Source organism: Somniosus microcephalus, chromosome 8 (genome assembly GCF_052327205.1).
Source record: "Somniosus microcephalus isolate GS21.2 chromosome 8, FLI_Smic_1.0, whole genome shotgun sequence".
NCBI classification, from domain to species: domain Eukaryota; kingdom Metazoa; phylum Chordata; class Chondrichthyes; order Squaliformes; family Somniosidae; genus Somniosus; species Somniosus microcephalus.
The window spans coordinates 273,378,186-273,402,412 of record NC_140994.1 but is presented as its reverse complement, the minus strand read 5'-3'; the positions used below and the strand labels follow the sequence as shown (position 1 = coordinate 273,402,412).

Below are 24,227 nucleotides of genomic sequence, written 5' to 3'. Positions count from 1 at the left end.
CAATTGTGTTGGTCGAATTCTCTGTGCTACGATATCACTGTCCTGGGGCTGGTTATTGTTAGTAGTGTTAGTTTTTACTTCACTGAGTCCCAGGACTGGTTGACTGAGGGTATTCTTCCTTATGATCCTCTCTTGGCATTTCAGGGCTTCGTAATGATAGCAGTGGGGGTTGCTCATTTTTAGGTGTTTCCAAAATTTGGTGGCTCTTTTTTTGGATAGTAATTAATCGTGGATATTGGCCTAGTTCTGCCCTGCATGCATTGTTTGCGGTTTTCCTTTGAATCCGGAGGATACTTTTACAGAATTCTGCATGTAGGATCTCAATTGGATGTTTGTCCCATTTTGCAAATTCTTGTTGTGTTAACGGTCCCCACAACCTCACTGCCATAGAGTGCAATTGGTTCAATTACTGATTTTTAAAATTTTGAGCCAAATGCCAATTCGGATTTCTATTTGGATGGATTTTTTAATGGCATAGAAAGCCCTTCTTGCTTTCTCTTTCAGTTCATTCACAGCCAGATGAAGATTTCCTGTAGAACTGATTTTTAAGCCCAAGTATGTGTAGTTAGTGGTTTGTTCAATTTTAGTTGTTCCTCGTGTGAAATTTATTCTGGGTCCGTGATGTCTGGATCTTTGCTGGAACACAAGAACTTTGGTTTTTTGGGGGTTTATTGTCAGGGCCCAGGTCTGACAGAACGACTCTAGCAGATCCAGGGTCTGCTGTAGACCCTCCTTAGTTGGTGACAGCAGAACCAGGTCATCTGCATAGAGGAGGAATTTAACCTTGGATTCATATAGGGTGAGGCCGGGTGCTGTAGATTGTTCAAGTAGTTTTGCCAATTCATTTATGTAAATATTAAAGAATGTCGGTGAGATGGGCGAGCCGTGTGCCACACCACGCCCCTGTGGGAAGTATTTTGTTTGTTTGTCTCCAATTTTAACTGCACATTTATTGTTTGTATGCATTGATTTAATTACATCATATGTTTTTCCCCCTACACCACTTTCAATAAGTTTCAAGAATAGACCGTCATGCCAAATGGAATCGAAAGCCTTCCGGAAATCTACAAAGCAGGCAAAGATTTTGCTTTTGTTTTGATGAACATGTTTGTCAATTAGGGTGTGTAGGGTGAAGATATGATCCGATGTTCTATAGTTTGGTAGGAATCCAATTTGGCTTTTACTCAAGACATTGTGCTCCTCAAGGAAGTTTATAAGTCTTTTCTTTATGATACTACAGAATACCTTCCCCAGGTTACTGTTTACACAGATGCCTCGATAGTTATTTGGGTCAACTTTGTCTCCACTTTTGTATATGGGCGTTATGAGTCCTTTGTTCCAGATATCAGGGAAGTAACTGACACAAGTTGAAGAGTTTTAGGATAGCCAATTTCATTTTATCGTCCGTGTGTTTAATCATTTCGCTTAGGATGCCATCTGCACTGCAAGCTTTTCCTGGTCGCAGGTCCTTGAGTTTTTCACATAGCTCTTTTTCAGTTATTAGGGGGTCTAGCGGGTTTTGGTTATCTTTTATGGCCAATTCGAGCTTTTCCAGTTTTTTGCATATTTGATATTGCTCTGGGCTTAGTGTGTTTTTCTGGTATAATTTTTCAAAATTGTTTTCCTATGTGTCTCCGTTTTGAATGGCCAATTCGTCGTGTTGTTTTTTGTGTAATGTATTCCAGTTGTCCCAGAAACAATTAGAATCAATAGATTCCTCAATGGAGCTGAGTGTATTCTTAATATACTGCTCTTTCTTGGTTCTGAGTGTGGTTTTGTATTGTGTTAGTGCCTGACAATAAGTAAGGCATAATTCCTCATTTTCTGGCTGTCTGTGTTTTTGTTTGATATTTTTCTGAGTTTTTTCCTCATGTTATGGCAATCTGAGTCAAACCATTTTTCGTAGTTTTTTGTTTTGGGTTTATTCTTGCGAACTTTCAAGTTTGACATTGATGCCACATTATCAAAAATATTATTTAGGTTATTCACCGACCGGTTTACGCCTTCTTTATTGTGAGTGTATGTATTTTCCAGAAAGGTGTCCAAGAGAGCTTGAGTTGATTGATTGCTAATTGCTTTCTGGTATTTTTCCGTGCTGTTTTTGGCACATCTGTATGATTTTTTGATGTTGTACAGCTTACTGGGTTGTGTTTCCGTGTTGGTTGTTTCTGTCCTTTTTAGATACACAGTAATTTGACTGTGGTCTGACAGTGTTGTTTGTGGTTTGACTGTGAATGCTCTGAAAGAGGATGAGTCCAAATCCGTAATCATATAGTCTACGGTGCTGCAGCCAAGAGGTGAGCAATAGGTGGATCTTCCTAGGAGGTCTCCCGTGAACCTACCATTGACAATATACAGACCCAGGCTTCGACAGAGCTGCAGGAGCTGTTTTCCGTTAGCATTTGTCTGTTTGTCGCAGTTATGCCTGTGTGGATGGAAAGGGAGATCAAAGTGGTTATTCCCAAATATGTAATTGTTCCCCTGATTATTGGTGAAGTCTGGTTCTTCGCCAGTTCTTGAGTTGAGGTCACCACAGATCAACACGTTCCCCTGGGCCTGGAATTGGATAATCTCCCTCTCAATGTTGGAGAAGGTGTCCTCTTTAAAGTACGGGGATTCTGTCAGGGGGATATAGAGTGCGCAAATGAAAACACCTTGCATGCTAGAGATGATGCCCCTCTTAATTTTGAGCCATATGTGGTTTTTGCCCTTTTTTATAAATTTTATGTAATTCATAAGCTCTGTTTTAAACCAAATCAGTATGCCTCCAGAGTCTCTGCCCTGGGTTACTCCTGGCAGTTTATTGGAGGGGGACCACCAGCTCTGTGTACCCATGGCGACAGCCAGTGTGTCCTTCTCCTCTACACCAGGTTTCCTGTAAATAGATAATATCCAGATCTTTAATTTCATCCCCCCAGTCTCTCTCTCCCCCCCAGTCTCTCTCTCTCTCTCTCTCCCCCCAGTCTCTCTCTCCCCCCGTCTCTCTCTCCCCCGTTTCTCCCCCATCTCTCTCTTCACCCCCCAGTCTCTCTCTCTCTCTCTCTCTTCCCCCAAGTCTCTCTCTCTCTCCCCTGTCTCTTTCTTCTCCCCCCAGGCTCTCTCTCTCTCTCTCTTCCCCCCGTCTCTCTCTTCTCCCCCCAGTCTCTCTCTCTCTCTCTCCCCCCCCAGTCTCTCTCTCTCTGTCTTCCCCCCAGTCTCTCTCTCTCTCTCGCTCCCCTGTCTCTCTCCTCTCTTCCCCCCAGTCTCTCTCTCTCCCCCTTCTCTCTCTCTCTCTCTCCCCAGTCTCTCTCTCTCTCTCTCCCCAGTCTCTCTCTCTCTCTCTCTCTCTCCCCCAGTCTCTCTGTCTCTCTCCCCACAGTCTCTCTCTCTCTCTCCCCCCAGTCTCTCTCTCTCTCCCCCCCAATCTCTCTCTCTCTCTCTCCCCCACAGTCTCTCTCTCTGTCTCTCCCCCGTCTCTCTCTCTCTCTCCCCCCAGTCTCTCTCTTCTCCCCCAGTCTCTCTCTCATTCCCCCCTCTCTCTCCTTCCCCCTCTCTCTCTCCCCCTTTCTCTCTCTCTCCTTCCCACTCCCTCTCTCTCTCTCACTCTCCTTACCCCCTCTATCTCCTTTCCTCTCTCTCTCTCTCCTTCCCCCTTTGTCTCTCTCTCCTTCCCCCTCTCTCTTTCCCTGTCTCTCTCTCTCTCCTTTCCACACAGACAGACAGACAGAAAAACTCTTTTATATATATATAAAAATTATTTCTACATTTTTTAAAAAACATGCCTTCAAAAAACCCTCAGCACCGCCGGGCACTCCAGCTGACTATCTATATATATAAAAGGATCGATCTGTCTATCTGTCTGTCTGTGTGTATGTCCGGTCATCACTCAAAAGACATAGGCCTAGAAATTCAGTTTGGGCCCGCCAGCTCGCTTGCGCCGAGAAGTTACCGCAGCGCGCGGAGCCACTTGCGCCCGCCGGAAATTCAGATTCAGCGCCCCAAGTCGAAGTCGGCCGCTATTCAAGGGTGTGGCCACCCCCGCTTGGGGCGCTGAAACTGAATTTTGGCGCGCTAGGTGCCGCAGCGCCACCCACTGCAGAGCGGCAGGCTGCGGTACTGCAGGCCTTCCACCCTCTCAAGGGGGAGGTGCCTGCAACAGCGAGATCGCCGCTCGCTAGTGCCGGCAAATGAGCCCGGCACCACGGAGAAGTGCCAGGCTCCCGGAAAACAGCCGGCAATGCCGCGGGGGGGGGTGTGGAGGAGACCGGGGAAGGAGGTGTGGGCAGGCGGCCGCCGAAAAAGCGGCCGGCCGCACCTCCGCCTTAACTCGCCCCACTAAGTCTGCAGGACGGCCCCGTTTTCAGATCGCTGTTTGCGGCCGCTGCAGAAGAGGCGGCCGCAACTAAATATGGCGGTCGGGCCGGTAGCGGGGCGGTAGCGGGGCACTGCGCACACCGATGATGTCATCGGTGGCGGCGCAGCGCTACTGGCTAACGCCGCCATTACCGCAGCGCTGAATATCGGCGCAATCTCAGCAAGTGGCGCAAAAGCCATCTTTGGGCGAAAACTGGGCGCAAAGCCTACTGAATTTCTAGCCCATTGAGCGTTCCTACACATATGTTATATCAAAAGAAAGCTTATGATTAGGGGAGCGTCATAGGCATATTTACTTTTTGGTCAGACAAAAATTGTTCGGACAGTATACAAAAACTCCCAGGGGAGAAGGAAGCAAGCAGGTAAGCGCAAGATAAACTGCCTGCCCCTTCCCCGCGTTATCAACTGCGCGGCCCGAGAGCCTGGGGGAGAGGGAAGCGAGCAGGTGAGCGGCGGTGCACGGTGGCTCCAGGTCACCAAGGCCTCTCTGTCTCTCTCTCCTGCCCTCTCTCTCTCTCTCTCTCTATCCCCTTCCCTCTCTCTCGCTATCTCTCTCTCCTTTGCTCTCTCTCTCCTTCACTCTCTCTCCAATTCCAATTCCAATTCAAATGCTTTATTGGCATGAAAGTTTCCAGAGAACCATATTGCCAAAGCTTACATAGCAAAAAGGTACAGTTTTCCAACATTCTGTAGGTGTCAATCGATTTGACATTTGTTGGGTACATACAATATTACTTTTAAACAATATTAATTTTAAACAGTCTTTGTACTTCATTTGGTACGTTCAATATTAATTTTAAACAGTCCTCAGGTTGTGACATGTTGTTACATATTTGGCCCCAAGGTATGGTCTGTCTCCTTCTCCTAGGACTAATCTCAATTTTGACAGGTCATCCAATTCCTTGAAATCTGGGGTTGTTTGGCTTAGCTTGTTGAATAATATGTTTCTTGATGTGTTGAATTTTTCGCATTTTAGGAGGAAATGCATTTCTGTTTCAACCTCGCCGGCCAGACATTGATCGCATATTCTATTCTCTCTAGGCTGCCAGGATTTCTTGTATCTGCCTTTTTCAATTTCCAGTTGGTGGTCGCTTAGTCTGTACCTGGTGAGGGTCTGTCTCTGTTTTGTGTCTCTGATGGTCGTGAGGTAGTCTGCCAGTTTATATTCTCTTTTTAGGGCCCGGTAACATTCTAATCTGCTTTGGCTTTCGGTTATTTTGTTCCAATGTTCCAGGTAGGTTTCTTTGCATTGTTTAATGATTTGGTTCACTCGGATTGGTGTTTGGACGGCTGTGTTGGTCTGGGGCTGGTCAGGGTCCGGCTGAGTACTTAGTTTCAGTAGCAGCTGACTCAGGGGACTCTTTTCTGGGTTTAGCTCTTGGGTCTGAAAGGCTTTGAAATGAAGGGTGTCTGGGGAGCTAGATTTGAGGTGATTTAGGAAGTTTAGTGCTCGTTTTTGGATGTTTATTATCAGTGGGTATCTGCCTAGTTCGGCTCTGCATGCATTTGTTGGCGTTTTTCTTTGGATGCGAAGGATGCTTCGGCAGAATTCTGCATGTAGGGCTTCTATTGTGTGTTTTTCCCATTTAGTGTAGCTTTGGTGATTTAGCGGGCCCCATACTTCACTACCGTACAGTGCAATGGGCAGGATTATGCTGTCAAATATTTTGAGCCAGATTTTGATTGGGATTTGGATGTTGTAGAATTTTCTTTTTATTGCATATAGGGCTCTTCGGGCTTTTTCTTTTAGTGCATTCACTGCTATGCTGAAGCTCCCTGATGCTGTAATAGTTAGACCAAGGTAGGTGTAGCTCATAGTGTGTCCTATAGTGGTATCACTGAGGGTAAACTGGTATTTGTTTTCCTGACATCTGGGCCTTTTTTGAAAAATCATGATGTTGGTTTTCTTTAGATTTACTGTTAGAGCCCAATTTTGGCAGTATTTGTCGAGTAGGTCTAGTTGTTGCTGTAATCCCTGTTCTGTGGGAGACAGCAGAACCAGGTCGTCCGCATAGAACAGGGATTTCACTTCTCCATCCAGGAGACGGAGACCTGGTGACTCGCTTTGCTCCAGCATGTCTGCTAATTCATTTATGTATATGTTGAACAGGGTCGGGCTCAAATTGCAGCCCTGCTGGACGCCTCTTCTCTGGGTGAAGAAATCGGTGCGTTTGTCTCCAATTTTGACCCCGCATTTGTTTTTCAGATACATTGATTTAATAAGGTCATAGACTTTGCCCCCTATTCCACACTGAAGAAGTTTATAATAGAGCCCTTCGTGCCATATAGAGTCAAAGGCTTTCTTGAAGTCGATGAAACAGGCGAATATTTTCCCATTTTTTGTTTGGTGTATATGTTTTTCAATGAGGGTGTGAAGGGTATAGATATGGTCGGCGGTGCGGTGTTTTGGAAGAAAGCCTATTTGGTTTTTTCTGAGGATATTATGTTTGTTAAGAAAATCAAGTAATCTACTATTTAGAATACTGCAGAATAACTTCCCTAGACAACTGTTGACACAGATGCCGCGGTAGTTATTTGGGTCTGATTTGTTTCCACTTTTATATATGGGGGAGATTGGTCCTTGGCACCAGATATCGGGAAAACAGCCTGAGCGTAATATGATGTTGAATAGTTTGAGTATCGCACCCTGCATCTCCATATTGCTGAACTTGAGCATTTCATTTTTGATGTTGTCTGGGCCACAGGCTTTCTTTAGGTGGAGAGATTTTGTTTTTGTGGCCAGTTCTTTCCATGTGATTGGGGAGTCTAGAGGGTTTTGGTTGTCTTTAATTGTTGCTTCTAATGTGTGGAGTTTTTCTGTGACCTGATGTTGACTTGGGTTTGTTTCGTTTATTGGGATGTCTTTGTAGAGGTTTTCAAAATGTGTTCTCCAGATGTCGCCATCTTGGATTGGTAATGCTTGCAATTGTGTTGTACTCAGGTTATTCCACATTTCCCAGAATTGTTTTGGATTGGTGGAGTTTTCAATTTCTTCGAGTATTTTGTGGGTATAGTTTTGTGTTTTGTTCCTAATGGTGTGTTTATATCTTTTGAGGGTTTCATTGTATCTAGTACGTAGGTCCGGATTGTTTGGTTGGCGATGCTTTTGGTTTGATATTTTTCTCAGGTCTTTTCTGGCATTTTTGCATTCGTGGTCAAACCATTTCTTATTTTTATTTTGTCTTTTGTGACGCTTCCTCTTCTGTTTCACAAGGTCGGCTTTTACAGCTGCCTCATGGAAGATCATATTTATATCCTCTATGGCCATGTTTACACCATCTCTGGTGATCTCGTATGGGTTTTCTTTAAATTTTGATATTTTACTTGTGAGATCAGGTGACTTTAATGCTGTGATGAATTTTTCTCCACTGTCTGGGGCCCATCTGTATGTCTGGTTTATTTTATGGAGCTTACTGGGTTCCTTTTTTGTGTCTGTAGTTTGGGCAGAAAGTTTAAGGTACATATTTATTTGGTTATGGTCTGAGAGGGGGGATTGTTGCCTGACAGTGAATGAGTTGATATCGCAGGGGTCCAGGTCAGTGATTGTATAGTCCACCACACTAGACCCAAGAGTTGAGGAGTATGTGAGTCTCCCTAGGGAGTCCCCTTTGAACCTACCGTTAACTATGTACAGGCCTAAGGATCGGCAGAGTTGCACTACCTCCCTACTGCTTTTATTTATTTCACGATCAAGGTTGTTCCGATTTGCGATGGCTGGTGTGACATCTAAAGGGGTCTGGCCAAACACATGGTTGTTTCCCTGTGGGTCTATGAAGTCAGGTTCACAACCGGTCCTTGCATTTAGGTCCCCACATATTATCACCTTTCCTTGGGCTCTCTCTCTCTCCCCCAGTCTCCCTCTCTCTCTCCCCCAGTCTCTCTCTCTCTCCCCCAGTCACTCTCTCTCTCTCCCCCAGTCTCTCTCTCTCTCTCCCCCAGTCTCTCCAATTATTATTTCCAATTAAAATGCTTTATTGGCATGAAAGTTTACAGAGAACCATATTGCCAAAGCTTACATAGCAAAAAGGTACAGTTTTCCAACATTCTGTAGGTGTCAATCGATTTGACATTTGTTGGGTACATACAATATTACTTTTAAACAGTATTAATTTTAAACAGTCTTTGTACTTCATTTGGTACGTTCAATATTAATTTTAAACAGTCTTAATTTTAAACAGTCCTCAGAGCCCCCAGTCTCTCTCTCTCTCCTCCAGTGTCTCTCTCTCTCCCCCAGTCTCTCTCTCTCTCTCCCCCAGTCTCTCTCTCTCTCCCCCAGTCTCTCTCTCTCTCCCCCAGCCTCTGTCTCTCTCCCCCAGTCTCTCTCTCTCTCCCCCAGTCTCTCTCTCTCTTTCCCCCAGTCTCTCTCTCTCTCCCCCAGTCCTCTCTCTCCCCCAGTCTCTCTCTCTCTCCTCCAGTCTCTCTCTCTCTCCCCCAGTCCTCTCTCTCCCCCAGTCTCTCTCTCTCTCCTCCAGTCTCTCTCTCTCTCCTCCAGTCTCTCTCTTTCTCCCCCAGTCTCTCTCTCTCTCCCCCAGTCTCTCTCTCTCTTTCCCGCAGTCTCTCTCTCTCTTTCCCCCAGTCATACTCTCTTCCCCCCAGTCGCTCTCTCTCTCTCTTCCAACAACAACATGCCCTCAAATAGCCCTCGGCACTGCCGGGCACTTCAGCTAGTACTGTATGTACTGGGTGACTCTCTCTTTCTCTCTGTATTTATACTGTATGTACTGGGTGACTCTTTCTCTGTATTTATATGCTGTATATACTGGGTGACTCTCTCTCTCTGTATTTATATACTGTATATACTGGGTGACTTTCTCTCTGTATTTATACTGTATATACTGGGTGACTCTCTCTCTCTCTGTATTTATACTGTATATACTGGGTGACTCTCTCTATTTATACTGTACATACTGGGTGACTCTCTCTCTGTATTTATACTGTATATACTGGGTGACTCTCTCTCTCTGTATTTATTCTGTATATACTGGGTGACTCTCTCTCTCTGTATTTATACTGCATATACTGGGTGAATCTCTCTGTATTTATACTGTATATACTGGGTGACTCTCTCTCTCTGTATTTATACTGTATATACTGGGTGACTCTCTCTCTCTGTATTTATACTGTATATACTGGGTGACTCTCTCTGTATTTATACTGTATATACTGGGTGACTCTCTCTCTCTGTATTTATACTGTATATACTGGGTGACTCTCTCTGTATTTATACTGTATATACTGGGTGACTCTCTCTCTCTGTATTTATACTGTATATACTGGGTGACTCTCTCTCTCTGTATTTATACTGTATATACTGGGTGACTCTCTCTCTCTCTGTATTTATACTGTATACACTGGGTGACTCTCTCTCAGTATTTATATTGTATATACTGGGTGTCTCTCTCTCTCTGTATTTATACGCTTTCTCTCACACTCCCAATCTCTCTCTCTCACACTCCCAGTCTCCCTCTCTCTCACACTCCCAATTTCTCTCTCTCACACTCCCAATCTCGCTCTCTCTCACACTCTCAGTCTCTCTCTCACACACTCCCAGTCACTCTCTCTCACACTCCCAATCTCTCTCTCTCTCTCACAATCCCAATCTCTCTTTCTCTCACACTCCCAATCTCTCTCTCTCTCTCTCTCACACTCCCAATCTCTCTCTCTCTCACACTCCCAATCTCTCTCTCTCTCACACTCCCAATCTCTCTCTCTCTCACACTCCCAGTCTCTCTCTCTCTCACACTCCCAGTCTCTCTCTCTTACACTCCCAGTCTCTCTCTCTTACACTCCCAGTCTCTCTCTCTCTCACTCCCAGTCTCTCTCTCTCACTCCCAGTCTCTCTCTCTCTCTCTCACTCCCAGTCTCTCTCTCTCACACACTACCAGTCTCTCTCTCTCTCTCTCTCTCTCACTCCCAGTCTCTCTCTCTCACACTCCCACTCTCTCTCTCTCTCACACACACCCTCTCTCGCTCTCTCACACTCCCTCTTTCTCTTTCTCACACTCCCAGTCTCTCTCTCTCTCACTAACAGTCTCTCTCTCTCTCTCTCATACTCCCAGTCTCTCTCTCTCTCTCTCTCTCACACATACTCCCACTCTCTCTCACACTCCCAGACTCTCTCTCTCTCTCTCTCACACTCCCAGTCTCTCTCTCTCTCACTCCCAGTCTCTCTCTCTCTCTCTCTCTCTCTCTCTGTCTCTCACTCCCAGTCTCTCTCTCTCTCTTACACTTCCAGTCTCTCTCTCTCTCTCACACACACACTCCCAGTCTCTCTCTCTCTCTCACACTCCCAGTCTCTCTCTCTCTCTTACACTTCCAGTCTCTCTCTCTCTCTCTCACACTTCCAGTCTCTCTCTCTCTCTCTCACACACACTCCCAGTCTCTCTCTCTCTCTCACACTCCCAGTCTCTCTCTCTCACACTCCCAGTCTCTCTCTCTCTCTCTCTCTCACACACACTCCCAGTCTCTCTCTCTCTCTCACACTCTCAGTCTCTCTCTCTCTCTCTCTCACACACACTCCCAGTCTCTCTCTCTCTCTCACACTCCCAGTCTCTCTCTCTCTCTCACACACACACTCCCAGTCTCTCTCTCTCTCTCACACTCCCAGTCTCTCTCTCTCTCTCACACTCCCAGTCTCTCTCTCTCTCTCACACTCCCAGTCTCTCTCTCTCTCTCTCACACACACACACTCCCAGTCTCTCTCTCTCTCTCACACTCCCAGTCTCTCTCTCTCTCTCTCTCTCACACACACTCCCAGTCTCTCTCTCTCTCTCACACTCCCAGTCTCTCTCTCTCTCTCTCTCTCTCACACACACACTCCCAGTCTCTCTCTCTCTCTCACACTCCCAGTCTCTCTCTCTCTCTCACAATCCCAGTCTCTCTCTCTCTTACACTTCCAGTCTCTCTCTCTCTCTCTCACACTCCCAGTCTCTCTCTCTCTCTCACACTCCCAGTCTCTCTCTCTCTCTCACACTCCCAGTCTCTCTCTCTCACACACACTCCCAGTCTCTCTCTCTCTCTCTCACACTCCCAGTCTCTCTCTCTCTCTCACACTCCCAGTCTCTCTCTCTCACACACACTCCCAGACTCTCTCTCTCACACACACTCCCAGTCTCTCTCTCTCTCTCACACTCCCAGTCTCTCTCTCTCTCTCACACTCCCAGTCTCTCTCTCTCTCACACACTCCCAGTCTCTCTCTTCCCCCCAATCTCACTCTCTTTCTCTTCTCCCCCAATCTCTCTCTCTCTTCTCCCCCAATCTCTCTCTCTCTCTCTCTTGCCTTCCCTCTCTCTCTCCTTCCCCCTCACCATCTCTCCTTCCCCCCTCTCTCTCCTTCCCTCTCTCTTTCCCTCTCTCTCTCCTTCCCTCTCTCTCTCTCTCTCTCTCCTTCCCTCTCTCAATTCAATTCAATTCAATTCAATTCAAATCGCTTTATTGGCATGACAAGTTACATCTTATGTTGCCAAAGCATCGAAAAACATTCATGGTTGAACACAAAAATACAGATCTATCCATACAGTGTATAAACAGATATATCCCTGAGTGTATAAATATACATTCATATAATTTGTATATACTCTTTTCTTATATTTAGTGGTTGTCCCTCTGTTTATGGCAAGCTGTAACATAGTGTGCCGCTAAGGTTACACAATTTCTCTCTTCCCCTAGTAGGTATGGCAGTTTTTGGTCGTCATTCAAATTTCTGAATTCCGGGCATATTTTTGTGAATTTTGGGTAGAAATTCTCCCTTATGCCCTGATATTTTCTACAAGCTGTGAGGAAGTGCATCTCTGTCTCCACCACTCCCTGACTGCAGTGAGAGCATATCCTGTCCTCTCTTGGTAGCCGGGTCTGCCTGTGTCTACCTTTTTCGATCGCCAGGCTATGTTCACTAAGTCTGTACATTGTCAAGGTTTTTCTCAGTTTGCTATCCTTTACCATGGCCAGGTAATCAGCCATGTTGTATTGTCTGTTTAGGGCCAAGTAGCAATTGAGTTTGCTTTGGGTTTTTGTTGTTTCTGCCCAATATGACATATTTTTCCTTTTGCTTAGCGACGATTGTGTTGGGTCGAATTCTTTGTGTTATGCTGTCACTGTCCTGGGGCTGGTTATTGTTAGTAGTGTTAGTAGTTACTTCACTGAGTCCCAGGACTAGTTGACTGAGGGTATTCTTCTTTATGGTCCTCTCTTGGCATTTCAGGGCTCCGTAATGATAGCATTGGGGGTTGCTCATTTCTAGGTGTTTCCAAAATTTGGTGGCTCTTTTTTGGATAGTGATTATTAATGGATATTGGCCTACTTCTGCCCTGCATGCATTGTTTACGGTTTTCCTTTGAGTCCGGAGGATACTTTTACAGAATTCTGCATGTAGGATCTCAATTGGGTGTTTGTCCCATTTTGCAAATTCTTGTTGTGTTAGTAGTCCCCACACCTCACTGCCATAGAGTGCAATTCGTTCAATTACTGATTTAAAAATTTTGAGCCAAATGCTAATTGGGATTTCTATTTGGATTGATTTTTTAATGGCATAGAAAGCCCTTCTTGCTTTCTCTTTCAGTTCATTCACAGCCAGATGAAAATTTCCTGTAGAACTGATTTTTAAGCCCAGGTATGTGTAGTTAGTGGTTTGTTCAATTTTGGTTGTTCCTAGTGTGAAATTTATTTTGGGTCCCTGATGTCTGGATCTTTGCAGGAACACAAGGACTTTGGTTTTTTGGGGATTTATTGTCAGGGCCCAGGTCTGGCAGAACGACTCCAGCAGATCCAGGTTCTGCTGTAGACCCTCCTTAGTTGGTGACAGCAGAACCAGGTCATCTGCATATAGGAGGAATTTAACCTTGGATTCATATAGGGTGAGGCCGGGTGCTGTAGATTGTTCAAGTAGTTTTGCCAATTCATTTATGTAAATATTAAAGAGTGTCAGTGAGATGGGCGAGCCCTGCGTCACCCCCCGCCCCTGTGGGAAGTATTTTGTTTGTTTGTCTCCAATTTTAACTGCACATTTGTTGTTTGTATACATTGATTTAATTACATCATATGTTTTTCCCCCAACCCCGCTTTCGATAAGTTTCAGGAATACTCCGTCATGCCAGATGGAATCGAAAGCCTTCTGGAAATCTATAAAGCATGCGTAGATTTTGCTTTTGTTTTGATGAACGTGTTTGTCAATTAGGATCTGTTGGGTGAAGATATGATCTGATGTTCTATAGTTTGGCAGGAATCCAATTTGGCTTTTACTCAAGACATTGTGCTCCTCAAGGAAGTTTATAAGTCTTTTGTTTATGATACTACAGAATACCTTCCCCAGGTTACTGTTTACGCAGATGCCTCAATAGTTATTTGGGTCGACTTTGTCCCCATTTTTGTATATGGGTGTTATGAGTCCTTTGTTCCAGATATCAGGGAAGTAACCGACACTCAGAACCAAGTTGAAGAGTTTTAGGATAGCCAATTTCATTTTATCGTCTGTGTGTTTAATCATCTCGCTTAGTATGCCGTCTGCACTGCAAGCTTTTCCTGGTCGCAGGTCCTTGAGTTTTTCAAATAGTTATTTTTCTGTTATTTTGGAGTCTAGCAGGTTTTGGTTATCTTTTATGGCCATTTCGAGCTTTTCCAGTTTTTTGCATATTTGGTGTTGCTCTGGCCTTCGTGTGTTTTTCTGGTATAATTTTTCAAAGTGGTTTTCCCGTGTGTCTCAATTTTGAATGGCCAATTCATCGTGTTGTTTTTTGTGTAATGTTTTCCAGTTGTCCCAGAAACAATTGGAATCAATGGATTCCTCAATGGAGCTGAGTGTATACTTAATATACTGCTGTTTTTTGGTTCTGAGTATGTTTCTGTATTGTGTTAGTGTCTGACAATAAGTAAGGCGTAATTCCTCGTTTTCTGGCTGTCTGTGTTTTTGGTTTGATATTTTTCTAAGTTTTTTCCTCGTTATGGCAATTTGGGTCAAACCATTTTTCATAGTTTTTTGTTTTGGGTTTGTTCTTGCGAGCTCTCTCTCTCTCTCTCCTTCCCTCTCTCTCTCTCTCCTTCCCTCTCTCTCTCTCTCTCCTTCCCTCTCTATCTCCTTCCCTCTCTATCTCTTTCCCTCTCTCTCTCTCTCCTCCCCTCTCTCTCTCTCTCCTTCCATCTCTCTCTCTCTCCTTCCCTCTCTCTCTCTCTCTCTCCTTCCCTCCCTCTCTCTCTCTCTCTCTCTCTCTCTTTCCCTCTCGCGCTCTCTCTCTCCTTCCCTCTCTCTCTCTCTCTCCTTCCCTCTCTCTCTCTCTCCTTCCATCGCTCTCTCTCTCTCTCCTTCCCTCTCTCTCTCTCTCCTTCCCTCTCTCTCTCTCTCTCTCCTTCCCCCTCTCTCCTTCCCTCTCTCTCTCTCTCCTTCCCTCTCTCTCTTCCCCCCAGTCGCTCCCTCTCTCTCTTCCAACAACAACATGCCCGCAAAAAAGCCTCAGCACCGCCGGGCACCCCCAGCTAGTACTGTATATACTGGATGACTCTCTCTCTCTGTATTTATACTGTATATACTGGGTGACTCTCTCTCTGTTAGTTAAATTTGTGCTGATTATAATGACGCTGGAACATAGCGAGCCCAATCCGCACTATTCATTGGCTGGACGGCTGATTGGGGGGCTCGAAATCGGGCCCCTCTGATGCCACTTAAAGGCAGCCAGTACTTGTTAGAGGGGAGGTTTAGTCTGGCTGCAGACAGCAGGGAATCGCACAAATAGAGAAACTCCTGGAGCAGGCCCTGAGTGGGTACCGAGGGCCTCCGATGCTGCCTTGGAGGGTCTGGTCCAGGCAGTGGATGGGAGGAGGGAGATCCTGTTACCCCCAAGGGGCAGAAAGCCTTCCAGGCAACGCCTCCAACTCCAGGGGGAAGAGTTCGCTGAGGAGGTCAATGCAGGAGCTTAGCTCCCAGGACATGACGGCAATGCTGAAAGAAGTTCAATGACCTGAGCAGAGTTGTCAAGGTAAGAATTCTGCTTTTTTGCTCGCTGCTAATACCTCCACCGCCTCCAGCCTCACTACTCACAATACCCTCGACCTCCGCCTCCCATCATTTCCTACAGTCACTGCACCACATGCCACTACACCTTCTCCTCATATTCCTACACTCACCACTATTGCAACCTTCACTTCCCTGCACCTCACATCTGACACACTGAGTAACAGCTATTCTCCCATGATAGGAACATTCTCTAAGCACATCACCAGCTGGTCACTAACACACTCCTGAGACAGGAGGAGCCAGAGCCTGTCTGCACACCCTCTGTCCCCTCAAAGAGAGCTTGCTGGCCAACACGGGCAGTGAGAAAGTCACGGCCATGGCGAGTGACAAGGCTGGAGGAGACGGCACACAGGATTGCTTCACACCCCATTCTCTTTCTCCCTTTTCATTTCTATCTCACCCCACACAATTTGCATGATACACTCTAGAGGACGAGGTGTGAAGCAATCCTGCGTGACGTGTCCTCCAGCCTTGTCACTCGCCATGGCCGTGACTTTCTCACTGCCCGTGTTGGCCAGCAAGCTCTCTTTAAGGAGAGAGAAGAGGTGTAGACGGGCTCTGGCTCCTCCTGTCTCAGGATTGTGTTAGTGACCAGCTGGGGAGGTGTTTAGAGAATGTTCCTATCATGACAGAATAGCTGCTACTTTCACCAAACGTTTCTCTCTCTCTCTCTCTCTCTCTGCTCTCCCTTCACACTAAAACCTAACCCTTGTCCCTCTCTTTCATTTCAGGTAATGGAAGCTCCTTAACCAATTGATGAAGAGGAGGCCAGCCTTCCTGAAGATACTCGATCTCACACTCACAAGCACCAGCTCAGAGACTGGCATCACGCGTACCTTAGAGACTGGGCTAGAGGAGGGGTCTTCACACGGTGAATCACCAGGCACAAGTGCACAGGCACTAGGGCAGAGGGATTGGATGCCACAGGTGCCTGATCACATACTAGATTTGCTGCCGAGGACACAGATGCTGACTCCAAGGGCCCAGTCTACTGAAGAAGGTTGATGGGCATCAACCAGGAAAAGCTCGGGTCACTGGTCAGCCTGCCAGTGAGCTTCCACACAATGGATCAGAGCATGGAGGAGGCCAGCTCCATCGTGTGTCAGGGCTTCGCACACAGCATGGAGACCATTTTGTCCAACATGGAGCGAGCGGTCAGCTCCATCAACACCCCAGCGACATCCCCCGACACGGAGCATCTCCTCAGCTCTCACAGCTACCATAATGGCTGCTATCTTGGCTTTTGGGGGCTACTGTTGACAGGGGGCTTCCAGAGCTTCACCTCACTCCTGCACTCTGTTGTCACACAGAGCCAGCGGAGTGCTGTGACCCAGTCCCAGGAGAGTGGCCTTGGCTCCATGCGGGTGCTGCTGCTGTCTAGCGCAGTTTGGGAGTGTCACTCATTTCTGGCACTCTATGTAGGAACATAGGAACAGGAGGAGGTGTTCCACTGTTCAGTCAGATTATGGCTGGTCTGCACCTCATTTACCACTTACCATTTACCTCTCATTACTCCATATCCCTTGATACCCTTAGCAACAAATCTACCGACCTCAGGCTTGAAAGCTCCCGTTGACTCCCAGCATCCACAGCCATTTGGGGGAGAGTGTTCCAGAGTCCTGAATCCAGTCTGTATGAGGGCCTGAGCTCCGAATCCACAGAGCCTGTATAATGGTCAATGAATAACTGTGTTCCATGGGCAGGAACATGACTGAGCCAGACAGGGCGGTGAGCTGATTGGGTGATACAGTGCTACGTTGAGGGTATCTGGTTCCCTGATGATCAGGAGTCTGTCTGTATGGTTTACGGCGTTGATGAGGTGTCCCAGTTGGATGTTGTTTGCTGGGGATCGGGGTTGGCTATCAGTTATTTAGACCGTACTATTCAATCTTGCTGATTGACTGAGATGTGTTTTATGACCCAAGACATTACTGGAGCACTGGGTGTGAGAGTGTTGGAGCTGGGATCGAGTGTACAGAATGGATGAGGGATTGCTAACACTGCACTGGGTGTGAGAGTGTTGGAGCTGGGATCGAGTGTACAGAATGGATGAGGGATTGCTAACACTGCACTGCAGCACACTCAAGCGGTGAAGGGTATGAAGTCACTTGGGTGGATTGTTGCGCTGAGCCGGGGTGGGAGGGGAGAAGCCAGCAGAGACCAGGTGTGACGGGAAGGAGATTGGAGATAGTCTCCCATACCTCCCGGAACACCACTGGCAAAGGCTGAAGATCGGGAAGATCCCAATCATTCTGGCAGGGTGTGTATCGGGGAGAGGGGGGGCAGGAAAAACCGCCATCAAAGTACGGGACTGGGAAGTCTCCGGTCAGCCTGCCTGCCCTCTCACGATTAGTATCTGACTTAGAGGCTCATATTTAAAGAAATAACTTGTGTCATTGTTATGTTTGTGCTGACGAACAACATGGAACATTTGAAATCCTGGTGATCCGCCCACACTTAGCCCTTGCTTCAGGCAATGCCTGGGGGCAGCAGGCTCTCAGTCGCAGGGTCTGGTTCTTCAAGCTTACGAAAATTCGTACACCGCGCACGTTGATACGAGACTAGTAATCTGCTGTGTTTTTTTTATACATTTCATAGAAACATAGAAGATAGGAGCAGGAGTAGGCCATTCGGCCCCTCGAGCCTGCTCCGCCATTCAATGCGATCATGGCTGATCATCCAAATTCAGTACCCTGTCCCTGCCTTCACCCCATACCCCTTGATCCCTTTAGCCTTAAGAAATATATCCAACTCCTTCTTGAATATATTTACTGAAATGGCCTCAACTGCCTTCTGTGGTAGAGAATTCCACAGGTTCAATCAAATCAAATCAAATCAAATCAAATCAACTTTTATTGTCATTGTTAGTGCACAAGTGCAGTACAACGAAATGTAGGCTTGCGGCTCCCGAGAGTATACAATTTGGATTTGGACACTTAAACATTCAACATACATTTATACATTTGGCTTGCAGTATATTAGCATAAATATGACCATAATAAAGTGCATTGGCAGATGTGCAGGCTTTAGTGTTTATTTGTGGAGTTCAGTAGGATGACAGCCCTGGGAAAGAAGCTGTTCCTAAATCTGGTCGTACGGGTGCGAATGCATCTGTAGCGTCTTCCAGATGGTAGGAGGGCGAACAGACTGTGGCTGGGGTGGGTAGGGTCTTTGATGATGGACCGTGCCCTCCGTAGGCAGCGTTTCTGATATATATGCTCTATATGGTCGGTAGCCGGGTGCCGGTAATGCGTTGGGCAGTTTTGACTACCCGCTGCAGGGCTTTCCGGTCATGGGAGCTACAGCTGCCATACCATACCGTGATACAGTTTGTCAGGATGCTCTCTATAGTGCAGCGGTAGCAGTTAGAGAGGATCAGGGGTGACAGATTACATCCCTTCAGCCTCCTCAAGAAATATAGGAGCTGCTGGGCCTTCTTCACCAGAGAGGAGGTGTTGAGGGACCAGGAGAGGTCTTCCGTGATGTGGACTCTGAGGCACTTAAAGCTGGCCACCCTTTCCACCTCCGCCCCATTGATGTGGATGGGGGTGTGACTTCCGCCTTTGGACTTCCTGAAGTCCACGATTATTTCCTTTGTTTTCTTGGTGTTAAGGGCCAGGTTGTTGTCGGCACACCACTTCACGAGATGCTGGACCTCCTCCCTGTAGGCTGACTCATCGTTGTTGGTGATCTGGCCTACTACCGTGGTGTCATCTGCAAACTTGATGATGGTGTTGGAACCATTAACAGCCACACAGTCGTGGGTGAAGAGGGAGTAGAGGAGGGGGCTCAGCACACATCCTTGTGGGGCCCCCGTGTTCAGGGTCAGGGGGGGAGGTGTGGTTACCTAATTTGACAGACTGGGGTCTGTTTGTTAGGAAGTCCAGGGTCCAGTTGCAGAGGGAAGTGTTCAGGCCAAGAGTTTGGAGTTTGGTGGCCAGCTTGTTGGGGACGATAGTGTTGAATGCTGAGCTGTAGTCTATAAACAACATTCTGATGTAGGTCTCCTTACCATCTAGGTGATTCAGTGCCGAGTGTAGAGCAGTTGTGATTGCGTCCTCCGTTGATCTGTTTGCACGATAGGCAAACTGGTGTTGGTCAAGGGAGGCAGGAACACTGGCTTTGATGTGGGCTAAGACCAGTCTCTCGAAACACTTCATTATGATGGGTGTGAGTGCGACAGGTCGATAGTCGTTCAGACACGCCACAGCCGCTTGTTTAGGCACAGGAATGATGGTGGCGGTCTTGAAGCATGTACGGACTACTGCCTGGGCCAATGACAGATTGAAGATGGCGGTGAAGACATCAGCCAGCTGATCAGCACATTCCTTGAGTACCCGTCCAGGGATGCTATCCGGCCCAGCAGCCTTTCGTGTGTTCACTCTGCGTAGAGCGCCCCTTACGTCGGAGGTCGACAGAGTGAGCACCTGGTCTTCCGGAGGTGGCAAGGCTTTGGTAGCCGGCTCCTTGTTGTCCCTGTCGAAGCGAGCGTAGAAGTTGTTAAGCTCCTCCGGAAGGGAGGCGTCGCTGACCGGGGGACTGGTGTTTTTGCCCTTGTAGTCAGTGATGGACTGGATGCCTTGCCACGTGCGCCGGGGAAATTCCTTCTCATCTTGGTCCTAAATGGCTTACCTCTTATCCTAGGACCGATCCCTGCGGTACCCCACTAGTCACTGCCTGCCACTTGGAAAAAGACCTGTTTATTCCAACTCTTTGCTTCTTGTCTGCCAACCAGTTCTCTATCCAAGTCAGTACCTTACCCCCAATCCAATGTGCCTTAACTTTACACGCTAACCTCTTATGTACGCTAATTAATTTCATGCCATTCCCCCAACCACATGTCCTCTTTGTGTTTAGATCTCTGTCGGGTCGAATTGTTGGGGGAGTTTGGTGGTTTTTCACCTTGATTATCATCTCATCCTACACGGCCAACCTTGCTGCCTTCCTGACGGTCGAACGAATGGTGTCGCCCATTGAGAGCGCGGAGGACCTCGCAAAGCAGACAGAGATTGCCTATGGAACGCTGGACGCTGGATCAACAAAAGAGTTCTTCAGGGTGAGCACAGCACCTTTGTGTTTGTTGCCCTAACTGTCAAACATCTATTCACAAATGGGTGAAAGTTTTCACTCGACATCCCAGTGAGTACTAAAAAAGAAAGACTTGCCATTTTCTACAGCGCCTTTCACCCAAAGTACTTTACAGCCAATGGCGTACTTTTGAAGTGTAGTCCCTGTTGTAATGTAGGTAATGAGGCAGCCAAATTGCGCATAGCAAGATCCCACAAAGTGCAAAGATCGCGCCTCCCAACCGGGAGGCCAACTCAAAATTGGTCCCCGTGCCTCCAGACGAGTTGACCATGCCACGGCCCCAGGGGCAGCTCGCACGGTTAAAGACCGCGAATGCCAAGGTCATAAGAACATAGGAATTAGGAGCAGGAGTCGGTCATACGGCCCCTCGAGCCTGCTCCGCCATACAGCCCTCGAGCCTGCTCCGCCACACGGCCCCTCGAGCCTGCTCCGCCATAGGACCCTCGAGCCTGCTCCGCCATACGGCCCCTCGAGCCTGCTCCGCCATAGGCCCCTCGAGCCTCCTCCGCCATACGGCCCCTCGAGCCTGCTCCGCCATACGGCCCCTCGAGCCTGCTCCGCCATACGGCCCCTCGAGCCTGCCCCGCCACACGGCCCCTCGAGCCTGCTCCGCCACACGGCCCCTCGAGCCTGCTCCGCCACACGGCCCCTCGAGCCTGCTCCGCCACACGGCCCCTCGAGCCTGCTCCGCCATATGGCCCCTCGAGCCTGCTCCGCCATACGGCCCCTCGAGCCTGCTCCGCCATACGGCCCCTCGAGCCTGCTCCGCCATACGGCCCCTCGAGCCTGCTTCGCCACACGGCCCCTCGAGCCTGCTCCGCAATAGGACCCTCGAGGCTGCTATGCCATTCGGCCCCTCGAGCCTGCTCCGCCATACGGCCCCTTGAGCCTGCTCCGCCACATGGCCTCTCGAGCCTGCTCCGCCATAGGACCCTCGAGCCTGCTCCGCCAGAGGCCCCTCGAGCCTGCTCCGCCACACGGCCCCTCGAGCCTGTTCCGCCAAAGGACCCTCGAGCCTGCTCCGCCACACGGCCCCTCGAGCCTGCTCCGCCATAGGATCCTCGAGCCTGCTCCACCATGCGGCCCCTCGAGCCTGCGCCTCCATACGGCCCCTCGAGCCTGCTCCGCCAAACGGCCCCACGAGCCTGCTCCGCCACACGGCCGCTCGAGCCTGCTCCGCCATACGGCCCCTCGAGCCTGCTCCGCCACACGGCCCCTCGAGCGTGTTCCGCCATACGGCCCCTCGAGCCTGCTCCGCCACACGGCCCCTCGAGCCTGCTCCGCCAGACGGCCCCTCGAGCCTGCTCCGCCAGACGGCCCCTCGAGCCTGCTCCGCCAGACGGCCCCTCGAGCCTGCTCCGCCAGACGGCCCCTCGAGCCTGCTCCGCCAGACGGCCCCTCGAGCCTGCTCCGCCAGACGGCCCCTCGAGCCTGCTCCGCCACACGGCCCCTCGAGCCTGCTCCGCCACACGGCCCCTCGAGCGTGTTCCGCCATACGGCCCCTCGAGCCTGCTCCGCCACACGGCCCCTCGAGCCTGCTCCGCCAGACGGCCCCTCGAGCCTGCTCCGCCAGACGGCCCCTCGAGCCTGCTCCGCCAGACGGCCCCTCGAGCCTGCTCCGCCAGACGGCCCCTCGAGCCTGCTCCGCCAGACGGCCCCTCGAGCCTGCTCCGCCAGACGGCCCCTCGAGCCTGCTCCGCCACACGGCCCCTCGAGCCTGCTCCGCCACACGGCCCCTCGAGCCTGCTCCGCCACACGGCCCCTCGAGCCTGCTCCGCCACACGGCCCCTCGAGCCTGCTCCGCCACACGGTCCCTCGAGCCTGCTCCGCCACACGGCCCCTCGAGCCTGCTCCGCCACACGGCCCCTCGAGCCTGCTCCGGCACACGGCCCCTCGAGCCTGCTCCGCCACACGGCCCCTCGAGCCTGCTCCGCCACACGGCCCCTCGAGCCTGCTCCGCCATAGGACCCTCGAGCCTGCTCCGCCACACGGCACCTCGAGCCTGCTCCGCCATAGGACCCTCGAGCCTGCTCCGCCACACGGCCCCTGGAGCCTGCTCCGCCACACGGCCCCTCGAGCCTGCTCCGCCACACGGCCCCTCGAGCCTGCTCCGCCACACGGCTCCTCGAGCCTGCTCCGCCATCGGACCCTCGAGCCTGCTCTGCCTCATGGCCCCTCGAGCCTGCTCCGCCATACGGCCCCTCGAGCCTGCTCCGCCCCATGGCCCCTCGAGCCTGCTCCGCCATAGGACCCCTCGAGCCTGCTCCGCCATAGGACCCTCCAGCCTGCTCCGCCATAGGACCCTCCAGCCTGCTCCGCCATAGGACCCTCCAGCCTGCTCCGCCATACGGCCCCTCGAGTCTGCTCCGCCATAGGACCCTCGAGCCTGCTCCGCCATAGGACCCTCGAACCTGCTCCGCCATACGGCCCCTCGAGTCTGCTCCGCCATACGGCCCCTCGAGCCTGCTCCGCCACATGGCCCCTCGAGCCTGCTCCGCCACACGGCCCCTCGAGCCTGCTCCGCCACACGGCCCCTCGAGCCTGCTCCGCCACACGGCCCCTCGAGCCTGCTCCGCCACACGGCTCCTCGAGCCTGCTCCGCCATCGGACCCTCGAGCCTGCTCTGCCTCATGGCCCCTCGAGCCTGCTCCGCCATACGGCCCCTCGAGCCTGCTCCGCCCCATGGCCCCTCGAGCCTGCTCCGCCATAGGACCCCTCGAGCCTGCTCCGCCATAGGACCCTCCAGCCTGCTCCGCCATAGGACCCTCCAGCCTGCTCCGCCATAGGACCCTCCAGCCTGCTCCGCCATACGGCCCCTCGAGTCTGCTCCGCCATAGGACCCTCGAGCCTGCTCCGCCATAGTACCCTCGATCCTGCTCCGCCATACGGCCCCTCGAGTCTGCTCCGCCATACGGCCCCTCGAGCCTGCTCCGCCACATGGCCCCTCGAGCCTGCCCCGCCATAGGACCCTCGAGCCTGCCCTGCCATACGGCCCCTCGAGCCTGCTAATAGGCCCCTCGAGCCTGCTCCGCCAGACGGCCCCTCGAGCCTGCTCCGCCATACGGCCCCTCGAGTCTGCTCCGCCATACGGCCCCTCGAGCCTGCTCCACCACATGGCCCCTCGAGCCTGCTCCGCCATAGGACCCTCGAGCCTGCTCTGCCATACGGCCCCTCGAGCCTGCTCCGCCTTACGGCCCCTCGAGCCTGCTCCGCCATACGGCCCCTCGAGCCTGCTCCGCCATACGGCCCTTCGAGCCTGCTCCGCCACACGGCCCCTCGAGCCTGCTCCGCCACACAGCCCCTCGAGCCTGCTCCGCCATACAGCCCCTCGAGCCTGCTCCGCCATAGGACCTTCGAGCCTGCTCCGCCACATGGCCCCTCAAGCCTGCTCCGCCACAGGACCCTCGAGCCTGCTCCGCCATATGGCCCCTCGAGCCCGCTCCGCCATACAGTCCATCGAGTCTGCTCCGCCACACGGCCCCTCGAGCCTGCTCCGCCACACGGCCCCTCGAGCCTGCTCCGCCATACAGCCCCTCGAGCCTGCTCCGCCATAGGACCTTCGAGCCTGCTCCGCCACATGGCCCCTCAAGCCTGCTCCGCCACAGGACCCTCGAGCCTGCTCCGCCATATGGCCCCTCGAGCCTGCTCCGCCATACGGCCCCTCGACCCTGCTCCACCACATGGCCCCTCGAGCCTGCTCCGCCATAGGACCCTCGAGCCTGCCCTGCCATACGGCCCCTCGAGCCTGCTAATAGGCCCCTCGAGCCTGCTCCGCCAGACGGCC

General features: G+C 50.6%; 1 protein-coding gene across 3 annotated transcripts in view; it reads left to right on the top strand.

Annotated features, from left to right (window-relative positions):
- LOC147114410 (glutamate receptor 1-like) overlaps positions 1 to 24,227 on the top strand; it is a 568,394-nt gene that overhangs the window by 519,905 nt on the left and 24,262 nt on the right. For all 3 annotated transcript variants that reach the window (XM_085996088.1, XM_085996086.1, XM_085996085.1), the window contains exon 12: positions 20,213 to 20,411. In XM_085996088.1, coding sequence (XP_085852214.1) covers positions 20,213 to 20,411 — 199 coding nt within the window. The remainder of the gene's footprint in view (positions 1 to 20,212; positions 20,412 to 24,227) is intronic.